The 15,958-nt window shown below is 34.9% G+C and overlaps 2 protein-coding genes across 2 annotated transcripts; both read left to right on the top strand.

Annotated features, from left to right (window-relative positions):
• Nucleotides 1-5,684: 5,684 nt before the first annotated feature.
• LOC147950455 (uncharacterized) lies at nt 5,685-7,134 on the top strand. Its single transcript, XM_087513348.1, has 2 exons — nt 5,685-6,959; nt 7,045-7,134. Exons 1-2 carry the CDS (start codon nt 5,685-5,687, stop codon nt 7,132-7,134), a joined length of 1,365 nt encoding a protein of 454 aa, XP_087369474.1.
• On the top strand, nt 7,025-11,543 carry LOC109125994 (uncharacterized). The gene is given in 2 exon segments (XM_087463192.1): nt 7,025-8,384; nt 8,387-11,543. Coding segments are annotated over 2 exon segments (4,101 nt in total). The 5' UTR covers nt 7,025-7,162; the 3' UTR covers nt 11,266-11,543.
• Nucleotides 11,544-15,958: the final 4,415 nt, after the last annotated feature.

Below are 15,958 nucleotides of genomic sequence, written 5' to 3'. Positions count from 1 at the left end.
TCGCGGGTTTGCTGTCCTTGGTGAAGGCGGGTTTACTGAACTCTCTTGGCTTGGGAATGTTAGGCGTAAACGTTGACCTCACTCCCTTTCTCTTGATCTGTGATTCAATTAGCTCTGCCTTATGTACCATTTCTTGCACATCTTCATAGTTCTGCAGTTCTATCTTGTCTTAAATCTCTCTGTTCAAACCTCCAAGAAACCTAGACATAACCATGTCTTCACTTTCTCTCAGATCAGCCCTGATCATAAGCGTTTCCAGCTCCTGATAGTAGTCTCTTACAGACTTAGTGCCTTGAGTGAGATGCCTTAGCTTGTTAAGAATCTCTCTCTGGTAGTGTGTAGGCACAAACTTCTTTCTCATCTGCGTGACTAACTGTTCCCATGTAGTGATAGCAGGCTCTCTCTGTCGATGTCTAATGAGTCCCAACTGCTCCCACCACAACAAAGCATAGCCATTGAATTCAGATATGGCTATCTTCACCTTGTTCAACTCATAGGTACCTTGAACTTGAAAGTTTGACTCCATCTTCCTTTCCCAGTCTAGATAAGTCTCTGGATCATTGGTACCATGGAACGAAGGATACTGAATCTTGAGATGATTCAGCTGCTGCCTCAAAGGATCATAATCCCTGCCGTGATCTCTGTTTCTGTTTCTCCTCATTGTCTCTTGGCTAGGATCTGAGGCTTCCTCTTCTTCTGAATACTCTCTATCTGTATCAAAGTATATTCGATGCCCAGCTACTGGTTCAGCTCGTCGTGGGCGTGTAGGATCTCTACCAGTTCTTCGATGCTCTCTTTATGTGCTTTGAGTGTTTCTTCTCTGGTTGAAACAAGTCTCTCTTCCCCCAGTAGGTGACTTAGCTGTTCTGATCCGTGTATGTTTGGAAGAAGCTCCCATGTGTGCCTTTCCTTTAGCTAAGCGGAGAGCCTCATTAGGACTAGGCGGTTCTGAAGAATTCTGATCTGAAGCGCTAGTTGCTTGAGCTATATCTTTGATCTGCTTCTCAAACTTATTACTGAGTTGTTCCATCTATTGCTGGAACTGAGTAGACATTGTCTTGTTTGCTTCTGTTATTTGCTTAGCCATGGCTTGGTTCAAAGCTTCCATAGCTTCTGGAGAAAGCTCCATTGTACCTGCAAAATAAAGAAGAAAACTCGAAGTAAAACGTTCCTTGAGTGAAAGAACAAAATAAACTCTAAGAATCGTAATCTAGACACAAACGAACAACAACAAAAAAAAAAGCAAATCCTAAAACTAAACAAGACTCACAACGAAAGCTAAAACAGCAGAGACTAACACAACAAAGAATTAAACAAATGAACAAAATCAAAACAACACAAAACGAGATTAGGGTTTAGAATCGCTCAGCCTTTGGCACCGAGTGGGCTCTGATACCACATAATACGAACTCCCTAGGATGAAACTCTGATGGAGGCTGATGACAGGTAAGAGGCGACGTGAATTGATGGTGATGATGCAAAAGTGGATTGCGAGTGACAGCAGGTGATGTTCGAGAGAGAAAAGCAATGATTCGATGGTGAGAAGTGTTAGATGGTTATATGGATTCGAAAATAAAGTGAAGAGTTTCTTAATCACAAAGTGTTTAGAAACTCGGAATCATGAACGCATTCACGAGTTCGGATTGAGAGAAGAAAGATTCAACAATACTTGTTACATAAAACTTCTTCGCTACCCAACAAGGAGGCGTCACTTTTGGGTTTTATAATTAACCCTAAGGCTCGACACTCCAAACAACAGGAAGTTCAAAATAAAACAACAAGGCGTGTAAAGGAAATAAGAAAACAACGAAGCGTCTAGGTGATCTGTAGTAGTACAGAAGTCACTTGTATTAGTACAGAAGTCATGGTGACTTGTACATTATCCCCTATTGGTAATGACTTCTAGATAACTCGACGTAGTGATCCATTTGCCTCATTAAAAACTATACCAAGAAAATCCATTGGGACAAAACTCAGCTATGGGAAAAAGAGTATAAACTTCACACCTAAGTTATCTAGTTATCATTACCGGGTGAAGTCTTCAGGGTGGATATGTTGAAGACTTGGATCCTCGGTAGATTGAATGACCCGTCAGCTATGAGTGCATGAGCTTCCTTGGCCATCTCCTTAGCTCTTGAACGAGTGATCCTTCCCAGGATCTCCGGTTTCTCTGCGGCTTCTGTCTCCTTGCTGGCCACGATCATATCAAAGTTAAACACCTAATCATTCTTTTATGCATCATATTGTACCATGTCATCATACATTATTATCATACCTCTAATTATCACATCATCACACAATATCAAAAAATAGACATAACCAATCAAAACATAGTTTCCAAGCCTATACAAACAATTCATGAAGAACATGCTTAGAAAGTAACAATTGTGTTTCGGCGATTACCACCCTCACCTTTGCCGCTTAAATGCTGAAAGTCATTCTCCTTTTCCTCCTAATCTCAGACCCAAGATTCATGAACACTCCTACAAAGCTGCAGCTCCATCCAACCTCGTTTGCCAACCAAACATTAAACTGTCACCATTATTCTATACAAACGAGCCTCGGAAACACAGACCTGTTTTTTTTTATAAAAAAAATTGGGTTTAAGTTGGGCGGGTACCCGAATTGATAGGGTTTTATTCGGGTTTACCCTATAAGATTATGGGTACCCATTGGATTTTTTTCTGAAATCTAATATATTAAAGAAATAATCAAAAGGGCTCACAGCCAATCTCACAAAAATTGACCTTTTTGCCCTTAATGAAAATTGCCCTTTAAAAATTTTCGGAGAAGCTTTTTTCACCTATTTAGGTTGCTGAAACGCACCACATTCATCCTCAGACTTAAAATTACTAATTTGCCATTAATGAGATTCCAATCTGGACCTTTTTACCCTTTTCTAAGTTTAATTTTTTTTAAAAAAAAATTAAAAACGAAAATTAAAAAAAAAACGAAATTTGTTTTACAAAATCGGAAATCTAATATATTTATGTAATATCTCTCTTTAAAAAAATGGAAGATAAGTATTAGAATATATTACGAATATTTCGTTTAAAGAAAATTTCTATTTTAAAAAATAGTAAAATTGTAAAGATAATTATGACGATTTTCCTTCTAAGCTATATATATAGAGGCTCAGCCAAAACAGTAGAAGTCGGATTCACTAAGCTAAACATATAGTTTTCAGAGTATAATTTTTCTTTTGTATTATTTTGGTTATAATGAATCAATTTTACTATTGTATGATTTTGATTTTTTTTTTAATGTTGATGTACTATCCATATGCTTTGGTGCTTTGCATGATTAATTTTTATGCTGCCATAAATTTTAATTTTTTTTGTTGAATCAAATCAAAAGTTTTACTCATTTTGTACTGTTTGATTGTGTTTTAGGTGTACGAGCCATGGACCATGGATGTTTTTTTGTATATCCAAAACAAGATTGGACGAACAAGTTGATAAAGCAAGCAAAAAAATCAAATTGGTAAAGTATTATTAATAATTGTGTTTATTTCTTTTTTTTAGTGGTGATTGTTATTCAAATTTATTCTCTTGGTTAAACATGATCATATTTTTATTTGATAATTTTTTATTCTACTAGCAAATGAGCAATTACAACTTTTGACAATTTTCTATGATTCATCGGAATCTAATTTTTATGGTTTTTTTTTGTAGTGGTTGTTTGGAAAGCAAGATCAAGCAATCATAGACTTTGTCTATTGTTTCTCCATCTTTTAAAATATATATTTTGTATTATTTTCTATATTTTATTTTGTAGTTTAGTATTTTGAAATAAACTTTTATATGTAACCTAATACATATTTTTTTTGTTTCAGTTGAATTCATGGATAATCATTGATCATAATTGTAAATCTACGAAACTGAATATAATGAAATTTAGGTATTAATTTTTGCTAATCTGAATCCTTAATTTTTTTAAAATAATAGGTATTTGGTTTTTTCTTTCTTTATTTATTTTTGGTTTTATTGTTAGATATTGTTTTTTCAAAGATATTGGTATATTCGTTTTTGGGTTTATTTTTGACATCATATTCGTTTAAAAAAAACCCACAAATCTATAGACTATTAATTTATACCTACGTCCCTCAGTAGCTAATTAAAATAATATATTGATACAGAGAATTTGATGCAGTCTTACATTGTCAGAACACTGTAAATATAGTGTTAAAAAAAATATATATATATATATATATAGTGTAAAATGTGTATGCATATTATATTTTTGTCGACATGTGTAATATATAAATATATATGTATATACGTACACACGTGACATATATGTAATGGTGTTATTATGATGAGCTCATGATAAGAGAGATCAATGACAATTTATAGTTGCACAAAAATTATGGTGGATTCTGTTCATAACAAATTTATGATAATTTTCTAAAAACTTGAATTTCTTTTTGTTTACAAATAAATTTAAATTATAATTTTAATTATATGTAATATATTACAATTTTTTTGTTTTAGTTGAATTTATGGATGTTCATTGACCATAATTGTTGATCTACAAAATTGAATATAAAGAAATTTAGATATTAATTTTTGTTAACTGAATCCTTAATTTTTTAAAATAATATTATTACTAATATTTTTTGTAATGATTATAGTTGCATAAAATTATAATGAATTATATTCATAAAAAATTATAGTAATTTTCTAAAAACTTTAATTTCTTTCTATTTACAAATAGATTAAATATTTTTTATGACTAATATTTCTTCATAAATATTTGTGACTAATATTTCTTTTTCTTCTTAAATTGATCGAAAGATTAGGAAGAGCTGATCTTTAAATGCTAATCTATAAAATATAAAAAATAATACTTATCTCCATGAAACGTTATTAGAAATCCAAGACGGAGACAGGAGACATTATTGGCAATGAATATTGCTTTGTCCTACTCATGTTGCAACAGCAAAACTTTAGTTTGACTCATCAACTGAGAGGTCGGCTACGGCATTCAAAGAGTTTCACCGACTAAAACCAGCCTCAACTGCATATATATATATATACAAATAATAGTCAAATAAACGAGTATAAGTTATCTCGGTAAATAACAAAGCAATAATAAAATATATAAGAAATAAGTGGGACAACCTGAATCAGCGTTTATGTATTCTTATAATTCACTCATATATAATATAGTTGTATACATACGTAAACCAACGAGATATTAGACCAGCTATAAGCATGAGTCTTACTTCGACAAACTAATAAATCAGTATATAAACATGTCTCGATCAGAAATCAAACATTATGTAATGAAATACACGTTCATGTACTTAGGAAAAATTAAAAAATATTATAATGAAATCAGATCAGCATATATTTAAACAATAGTGACCAAAGAAATTGAATTAAATAAACCGAAGCATGGATATGTGGGATATGTGGGCTTAGACAAAAATATTGCAGACGGCCACTCAGTTTCCCTTGTTGGGCATAGGACTCTCCTTCTCATCTAGTGTCTTTCATTAGGTCAGAGTTGTGAGCATTTGGAATTTTACACGTGTTTTTTCCTCGATCTTACCCTTGTTTAGCGCTGCCGTAAACCATTTTCAGATCAAATCTTCAAGTTTTTTCTCTGTTTTTCATCGAGTTCATCAAAAACCACTGTTTATCAAGAAGCTCTTTTCGTAACTAATTCCAGTTCTCACGATGTCTGCTGCCATGGATAAGGCTCTATTGGCGATGTCTTTAGAAGAAGAAGAAGAAGATGTTCCATTTGATATGCCTGACCTTCCAGAATTCTCTTCAGTTCAAAGAAACAAGATAAGCTTGGTTGGTCGCCTCCTCAACCCAGACTGTCAGGATATGCAAAGCCTAATTCGCAATATGCTTAGGAAGTGGCAGAAAGTGGGTAAAGTCACTGGAATTGCTCTCTCGAAGGAAAAATTCCAATTCATCTTCAACTCTGAGCATGACCTCCAAGATGTTCTTGACAAAGGTACCCACACCTTTAATGAATGGTCTATAACAGTAGATCGATGGTATGAGTTCCCTCCTCCGAACTATCTCCATAGCATTCCTATATGGATTCAGATTTGGAACCTACCGATCAATTACTTCACGGTACCAGCCATTACATCTCTTGGGGAACTTATTGGCCAGGTTCTTGAAGTCGCCTTTGATCCAGAGAGACCTCAACTCCAAGGGTTTGTCAGAGTAAAGGTTTTCTTCGACGTGTCAAGACCTTTACGAAGATCAAAGGTTATAAACATCAAAGGTGGATCTACTACAGTGAAGTTTCAATACGAGAGGATCCAGAAGAGATGTTATGAGTGTCAAAGGTTGACCCATGATAAAGAAGTCTGTCCAATCTTCATCAAAAGAATCAAAGAGGAAACACTAGTAAGAAGATCAGGAGAGACATCAAATAGGCAAAAGAAGGATCCAGTACTGAAAGAATCTGATCCCTTATTTGGTGTTTTGAGAGAAGAACAGGTTGGTGTAGACTCTCTCACTGGAAGACCTAGCATAGCCCCTGAAGTATTAGAAGGTATGCGCCAATACCTCTTAGCTGCAAATGGTGAAGCCAAATCAACCAAGGAAGAGAGGGTGAAAAAATCTGTAGGTGAAGTCGAAAAGGACCCTCTGGCAAAAAAATCAATCCTTCAATTGGACCCTGCTCCAGTGGTCCACTTAGAATTAAACAAGGAAAAAGGGTTGGTTTTTAATTACCATGAAGATCAGTCCTTAAACAGTTCACTGTTAGATGAGGACCGCTCTATAGGATTAAGCCTTTCCAGTCAGCAACATTATTTTCACCGCACTCCTCTGGACAATTCTTACCCGATAGAGGATGGAGGATTCTCAGAGTTTGGAGGAGAGATGTCTCTCGGTCTGTCCCAACCTTTTCAGAGTAAATCAACGGTTTTCCGGACTGGTTTCTCTGAGGCTGGTCCGTCCGGGTTTATCTCTAAAAAGGGCAAGGCAAGGGGAAGACCTCCCAAAAGCAACAGGAAACCAAAGCCATTCAAAACATCGGATAAAAGTGATGTTCAAACCCTAAAATCAGGCATCATGGTGGGAAGAAATGACAAAAGAAAAGCAGAAGATGAAGGAACAAGCTCTGCTAAAGCTCAAAAGCTTATCCTTCGAGAGGTGATCCCAATGGGGGGATTGCCTAATGTCCAATGAGCCTTTTGAGCTGGAATTGCCAAGGCTTGGGACGGTCTCAAGACTTGGCTCTTCCTCGTTTCAGGGAATTGCGTCAAAAACTCTTTCCTGAGATTCTGTTTTTAATGGAAACTATGCATGATAGGAACACTTTAGTAGATGTACAAGAATGGTTGGGGTATGACAAGGTGTATACAGTGGATCCAGTAGGCAAGTGTGGTGGTTTAGCTGTTTTTAGTAAGAATAGTGTACAAATAGAAGTAAAGTTCGCTGATAAGAACCTTTTGGATCTACATGTTCAGTTTGGGACAGTGGTCTTTTTCATCTCCTGTGTGTATGGAGATCCGGATTTCCTGAAGAAGAAAGTAGTTTGGGAAAGGATTACCAGGATTGGTATAAACAGAAAAGAGAGTTGGTGCATGGTAGGTGACTTCAATGATATTCTTCACAATGGTGAAAAACTGGGAGGTCCGAGAAGAAGTGAATCATGCTTTAAACCTTTCTCAGAGATGTTACAAGCTTGTCAGATGGAAGAACTTTCTAGCAAAGGCAACGGGTTTACTTGGGCAGGCAGGAGATATGATCTTTGGATCCAGAGCAAACTGGATAGAGTTTTTGGAAATAAACAATGGTTTTCTCAATTTCCAGCATCAAACCAATCCTTCCTGGAGTTCAGAGGATCGGATCATCGACCAGTTCTCATGAAGTTACTATCCTCACAAGAGGCATACAGAGGTCAGTTCCGTTTTGATAAAAAATTTCTTCATAAGCCAGAAGTAGAAGCTGAAGTTATAAAAGCTTGGAATTCTTCTTCTTCACGCCTTGGAACGACAACGTCTGATCGCATAAGAATCTGTAGAAAAGCCCTGAGCACTTGGAAAAAGGAAAATAATTCCAATGCGAAAGACAAAATCCATCAAGTGGAAAATGCCTTGGAGAAGGAACAATCTCTCAGTCTTCCCGACTTAGAACATGTTGGATTCTTAAAAAGGGAGCTCTCAAGAGCCTACAGGGATGAAGAAACTTATTGGAGCCAAAGGAGCAAAGAGAAATGGATGCGTTGCGGAGATAGGAACACGAAATTCTTCCAAGCCTCAGTAAAGGGTAACAGATCAAAAAAAAGGATTGAAAAACTGAAAGACATCAATGGGTATGAACAATTTTCAGAGGCAGCCAAAGGGGAAGTGGCATGTGCTTATTTTCAAAATCTGTTTACGTCGTCTAATCCATCGAGCTTTGAGACCTGGTTTTAGAACCAGTGACAGACGAAGAAATCAAAAGTGCAACCTTTGCCATTAAGCCGTCTAGTGCACCTGGAGCCGATGGCATGTCAGGGTTCTTCTTTCAATCTTATTGGGAGACGGTGGGATCTCAAGTAACTTTAGAAGTTAAAAAGTTTTTCGAAACAAGATCCTTTCCGAAAGAGTGGAACTACACTCACTTGTGTCTGATTCCTAAAACTCTTCACCCAACTGAAATGGCTAATCTCAGACCAATCAGTCTATGCTCAGTGTTATACAAGATAGTGTCCAAGATCCTAGTGAAGAGACTACAACCCCTGCTCCCTCTGATAGTATCTGAAGCCCAGACAGCCTTTGTTACCGAAAGACTTATTTCTGACAACATACTGGTAGCACACGAAATGGTCCACAGTCTTAACGTACACCCGACTATCTCCGCTGAATACATGGCAGTGAAATCGGATATGTCAAAAGCCTTTGACCGGGTTGAATGGAGTTACCTTAAGTCACTACTTGGTGCTTTAGGTTTTCAAGAGAGATGGATTAATCTGATTATGTTTTGTGTAACATCAGTCACCTACTCAATACTCATTAATGACCAGCCTTTTGGAATGGTTACACCACAAAGAGGACTAAGACAAGGAGATCCCTTGTCCCCTTTCTTGTTTGTGCTTTGTACAGAAGGTTTAACCCATCTACTCAACAAGGCTCAATCGGCAGAATTGATAAGTGGTATTCAGTTCAGGGATAGTGGTCCAATAATCAATCACCTATTATTCGCTGATGACAGCCTCTTCGTCTGTAAGGCAAACAGAGATGACAGTCTTATGCTCCAACAAGTTCTCAAGAGATACGGTGAAGTTACAGGACAAACCATTAATCTGACCAAATCATCTATTACCTTTGGGGCAAGGATACAAGAGCAGCAAAAAAAAGAAATCCAAGAGATTCTTAACATACACAATGAGGGAGGAGCAGGTACATACCTTGGTCTTCCTGAATGCTTCAGTGGCTCCAAGGTACAAATGCTGAACTACATCAAAGATAGATTAAAATCCAAACTTTCTGGATGGTATGCTAGATCCTTGTCTCAGGGTGGAAAAGAGATCTTGCTCAAATCAGTCGCCTTAGCCATGCCAGTCCATGCCATGTCGTGTTTCAAACTCCCCAAAACCACCTGTGACAACCTTATCAGTTCTATGGCTCAATTCTGGTGGAGCTCACACGAACATAACCGGAAAATACATTGGAAGAGCTGGGATAGTTTGTGTCTCCCAAAAGCACTCGGTGGTCTAGGGTTCAGAGATATTCAGCTCTTCAACCAAGCACTCTTGGCTAAACAGGCGTGGAGACTTATCCATTTTCCAGACTGTTTTTTCTCCAAGGTAATAAAAAGCAGATATTTTCCAGACAATAATTTCACAGAAGCTGTTCTTGGACAGAGACCATCCTTTGGTTGGAGGAGCATTCTACATGGAAGAGATCTCCTTATGAAAGGACTGGTTAAAAAAGTTGGAAATGGTCGTTCCATAAGGGTATGGACAGATCGTTGGCTCAATGATGAAGAGGAGGGAATGAGAGCACCTTGGATCAAAAATGATTTCATCAATCCCAATATGCACGTTCATGAACTAATATCTGTTTCAAACAGAGATTGGGACCCTGGCAAACTAGAAGAACATTTCTTCCCTGCAGATATTGCCCTGATCAGATTGTCTAAACCGGTTGTCTCTTCAGAAGACTTTTGGACATGGAATCATAACAAGAGTGGGGATTTCTCAGTGAAATCAGCTTATTGGCTAGCAGTAAACACAAAAGACAATCCTCTATTGTTGGAAGCCTCTATTCAACCCTCTGTTAATCCCCTTAAAGAACAGATGTGGAAACTACAGACTGAACCAAAAATTAAGATTTTCTTATGGAAGATGCTTAGTGGAGCGATGCCGGTAGCTGATCTTCTTTCTCATCGAGGATTGAAAGTTGATAGCAGATGCCAAATCTGTGGGTTAGAAGGAGAATCAATAGTTCATGCTATATTCAACTGCACTCTCTCTAGACAAATCTGGGCATTATCAGATTATCCTTTGCCTGAAGGAGGATTGGTTGATGCCTCGGTGTTCTCAATCATTCAACACTTCCTTGTCAACAAGGATAATTTAAAATGGCCTCTCACATTAAGAAGAAGCTTCCCATGGATCATATGGAGAATATGGAAAAACCGGAACCTTTTGTTTTTTGAAGGTAAAAGCTTCTCTCCTCTAGAATCGGCTCAAAAGATAAAACAAGATGTCAATGATTGGTTTATTGCCCAGGAGGTACATAATGAAGTCGATACTACAAACTTATTACCGTGTCAGACAGATCCCTCTTTCAGGTCTGTTTCTTCGTTTCCTTGGAATCCTCCGGTCAGAGGCTGGTTAAAATGCAACATTGGTGTTTCTTGGTCAAAGAGAAATAGATTGGTTGGTGGTTCTTGGGTTTTAAGAGATAACACAGGGAATGTGTTACTTCATAGCAGGAGAGCTTTTAACAAGGTTAACTCTAGAGATGAGGCAAGTTTATGTGTTTCTGTTTGGGCAATAGAATGTATGCACAACCATAAAATGAATCATGTAATTTTTGCCTTAGAGGATGTGCAGCTTGTTGGTGCTGTTCTACGACCAAATGCCTGGCCTTCTTTCCGCTACCAAGCATCGGAGATATGGAGAGTTCTGGGAAGAATTATATTTTGGAGATTTGTAATTGAAGATGCCTCGGCGAGTAGAGGAGTCACTCTCATTGCCAAAAGTGTAACTGAAGACTGTCGCCTGCAATCCTATGTAGCGATTGGTCATCCCTATTGGTTAAGCAATGTTTTTGAGAATGAGAGGGTTTATTAATCCTCTTCTTGTTTCAGTAGGCTTCCCTTAAAATTTTTTGGTATAGGGCTGATTTCTCGAGGAGGCTTTTGGTTAGATTGCCCATCGGTTAAACGATTAAGTGTAGAAGTTTAAAAAATCATATCTTGTAACATGTGGACTTTATTAACTAATATATTCCTTCAGATGAAAAAAAAAAAAGAGGATATGTGGGCTTAGTTGCTTCAGTAATTGTGAGACAATAATCAATAAAGCATTATAATGAAGAGCTATCCCTACGAGGATAAATTAATCATTAATTGATGTATATATTATGTCTTATTAACAATTGCAGTAGCATATTATCTAATGTTATAACCGATTCACAAAATAAACATGAACGAAAAAATAATACAAATTAGACACATTACTAATAAGAGGCATAAGTCGATTATAAAGGAAAGCAACAGAAAGAATAAGAAGAAATATTATAAGGAAAGAATATTAATTGGATTCGGGATTTTATATCTCAGAGGTTTTTCAAGAAAGAAAGAGATTAAGAAAGATTAGAAAGAGTTTTTATAACAATTTACAATTATTGTTAATTTAAAATTGCTTTAGATGGATAAATAATTTATAATAAATTGTAAATTTCTCATTTTGTTTAATAAAAAAAATCAGAAATCTAAATTTTATATCTTATTTAAAATTTAAAAGTAATTGAAAAATAAATACTAGAGTATATTGCAAATATTTCTTTGTGAATATCTATGTTTTTAAAATTATTAAATTTCTACAGACCTTTTGTTTTACTTTTAAAATTATTTTTCTTTTAAAAACGAAAATTAGAAAAAAACGGAAATCAAATATTCATATCCCATTTATTTATTTTTTTTAAATGGAAAATAAATACTAAAATCTTTTGTAAATTTTTATAGATAATTATGACGGTTTGATTTATATAGAAGGAACTGAAAATCTCGAGAGGATATACTACAAATATCCATTTATTTTGAAGATATGACATAATCTTTTGTGATCTCGACAAAATCTCATAAGGTTGCTTTAAATCTCCGGAAACACCATGTTATTCCGGCTGGATACTCTATCACCAAAAGGAGGAACAAAGATTCTAAATAAGACAAAACGTCTTGACAATTAAATGTATATATATTGAAAATATAAACGAGTAATGTTAACAAATTATTTTTCTTTCACTTTTAAAAATAAAATGTTTAAAAAACGAATTATTATTTTTAAACGAAAATTAGAAAATCTCGGAAAATAAAATAATCGTATTAATTTTTAATTATTAAAAATGGAAAATAAATATTACTGTTGAAGATAAATTATAGCTTCTTTTTAAGTTAATTCTTTTCCATTCATATTTTTGTTGGAATCCTTTTTAGCTTTATAATTAATTTAATTTACTTTTTGGTTTGTTAAATTAGTTGAACTATTATTTAAAAATATATTTGCCCACACAAATTTATAAAAGAATTGAATTAGTGATATATTTGACCACAAAAAAGTTTAGACAATAATTGCTTTTCAAAACGTTTTTGCCCGCACGAGTAAATTTTTTTTTTTTGTTAATTGAATGTAATTTATTTTTTCGCAAAAAAAAATTATAAATAAGTGTTTAACTTTACTGTTGTAGGTCTAATGTTGACACGGGCTCAGTTAGAAAATATATGTTTAACTGAAATAGAACTGATGTAGCGATCGAATGGGACGTCTCTTACGGCCTTTGAGAAAATGCCTAAACCAGATAATAGTATGGTGAACACATGTGTAAATAAGCTTATCGCATATGAGAGAATATATAAGCCTCATAAACAACAGAGATTGTACAATGAGTTGTTACCTATTCTAACTGAGGAGCAAAGACGTGTTTATTAAGAAATCATCCACAATGTGAATCACGACAAAGCTGGTATGTTTTTTGTTCATGGATTTTCTGGTAATGGGAAAACTTTCTTGTGGATTATTTTTGGTGCTAATTTAAGGTCTAAAGGTAATATTGTTCTGAATGTTGCTTCAAGTGGTATAGCTGCTTTGCTTTTGGAAGGTAGTATAACAGCTCATTCAAGATTTGGTATTCCAATCAATCTTAATGAATATTTTGTGTGTACGATCGATGCCGAAACTGATCTTGCTGACTTAAATAGAGAAGCAAAGCTCATAATATGGGACGAGGTTCCAGTGATGAATGAGCTTTGTTACGAAACTCTGGATAGGAGTTTGCGAGATATTATGAGCTGTGACCAGATTTTTGGATTTAAAATTGTTGTGTTAGGAGGTGATTTTAGACATATTATACTTGTTATTACAGAAGGAGTAAGAGTAGCGAAAGTTTTAGCATCTATCAACTCATTTGTTCTTTGGAATAGTTGTAAGGTTCTTAAACTTACCAAAAATTTGAGACTTCGCAAGGCACGTAATAGTATGGATGCGGGTGCTCTCGCCACTTTTTCAAAGTGGCTTCTTGATATCGGGGATGGCAAAATTAACAAAACAAATAGTGGAGATGTGGAGATAGAAATTCCGGATGATTTATTAATTAATACAAGTGGAAATCCTATTCAAGCAATAGTTAAAGAAATCTACGGTGAAAATTTTGCAAGCAGAACTGATCCAACGTTCTTTAGGGAAAGACCTATTCTAAGTCCAAAAAATGATGATGTTGATAAGATAAATCAATTTATGCTTAGCAAGCTACCAGATATGCAAATTAAATAGGATATGGAACATGGATATTGAAGTAATAATTTTCAAAAATACTAATATTAAATACATATCTAAAACTCCATCTTTATTTTTTTATTTACAGGTGAGGAGAGACGATATCTTAGCTCTGATAGTATTGATACATCAGATACAAATGTTCATGATAATATGATCTACATTCATGAATTCCTAAACAGTATACAAGTTTCTGGACTTTCAAGCCATGTTTTAACGTTGAAGATAGGAGCACATGTCATGTTGCTAAGGAATATAGATCCTAAGAGAGGTTTGTGTAATGGTACAAGGTTAATTATTACTCAGATGGCCAATCATGTAATAGAAGCAAGAATCTTGATAGGAAAAAAGGTTGGTGATAGAGTACTTGTCCCTAGGATGTATGTTAGTCCATCTGATGCAAAGTTTCCCTTTCGTATGAGGCGACGACAGTTTCCTGTTACCGTGGCGTTTGCAATTACTATAAACAAAAGTCAAGGTCAGACGATAGAACATGTTGGATTGTTTCTACCGAAACCGGTTTTCACACATGGACACCTTTATGTTGCCTTCTCTCGAGTCACAACCAGAAAAGACTTAAAGGTGTTAATTATAGATAAAGATGTGAAATACCAGAATAAAACACTTAATGATGTTTTCAAATAGGTATTTGAGACTGTGTAATTATGGTTTATAGTTGGATAATTGTTTTGGATATTTAGACTTTAATTCTATTTCTTTTCTTAAATAAAGTGATTTTTAATATCTTTAACACTACCTCTATTTTATAGTCAAATATAGACTTTCACATTAGAGAAAACCATTTTCTAATTTAGACTTATTCTATATTACAAAATAATAGATAAATACATTGTAGATGGTCTAAAATATTAATTAAATTTTTCACATGATTATATTTTATTTGGTTTCAACAATGTTGTTTGAAAACATATAATTGTTAGTTGTATCATAAAGTGTATATATAATTTTAGATCATATTTATTAACTACAAACTTTACCTTTAATCTGTTATTATATATACAATAATAAATATTAAAATATTTAATAGTCAAACCAAAGGTGAGACACTAAAACGACTAAGACGCAACGTTTAATCGTGACTGTTTGTATTCTTACAAATTCAGAATCCCCTTTTCGTTTTCGATAACAGAGAAGAAACAGGAAAAACCCTAATTTGAGAAAATCATGAGATTCGATAAAATTGCTTATCTTCTTCCCGGAAGAACTAATTGGCGTATACACGCCAAGGTCTTACATTCTTGGAGTATAAACGAGTTCTTCACAAAAACAGTACTGCTTCTTGTGGATGTTGAGGTTAGCGTCGTTAATTGAACATCATTCTTACTTAAATTTCAATTTTTAACAGTTCTTATATATACGACTTCTTACACAATAAATAAGTGTTTAACTTTACTATTGTAGGTCTAATGTTGGCACGGGCTCAGATAGAAAATATATGTTTAACTAAAATAGAATTAATGTTGCGGTCAAATGGGATGTCTCTGACGGCCTTTGAGAAAATGCCTAAACCATATAATTGTATGATGAACACATGTGTAAATAGGCTTATCGCATATGAGAGAATATATAATCCTCATAAACAACAAGAATTGTAAAATGAGTTGTTACCTGTTCTAACTGAGGAGCAAAGACGTGTTCATGAAGAAATCATTCACTCTGTGAATCACACCAAAGGTGGTATGTTTATTGTTCATGGATTTGGTGGTACTGGCAAAACTTTCTTGTGGATTATTCTTGGTGTTGATTTAAGGTCTAAAGGTAATATTGTTCTGAATGTTGTTTCAAGTGGTATAGTTGTTTTGCTTTTGTAAGGTAGTAGAACGGCTCATTCAAGATTTGGTATTCCAATCAATCTTAATGAATATTATGTGTGTACGATCGATGCTGAATCTGATCTTGTTGACTGAATTAGAGAAGCAATGCTCATAATATGGGACGAGGCTCCAGTGATGAACAAGCTTTGTTACGA

Source organism: Camelina sativa, chromosome 1 (assembly GCF_030686135.1).
Source record: "Camelina sativa cultivar CO46 ecotype springtype chromosome 1, ASM3068613v1".
Lineage (NCBI taxonomy): Eukaryota > Viridiplantae > Streptophyta > Magnoliopsida > Brassicales > Brassicaceae > Camelina > Camelina sativa.
Note: the sequence above shows the minus strand (reverse complement) of the source record. Positions and strands in the feature narration are given on the sequence as shown.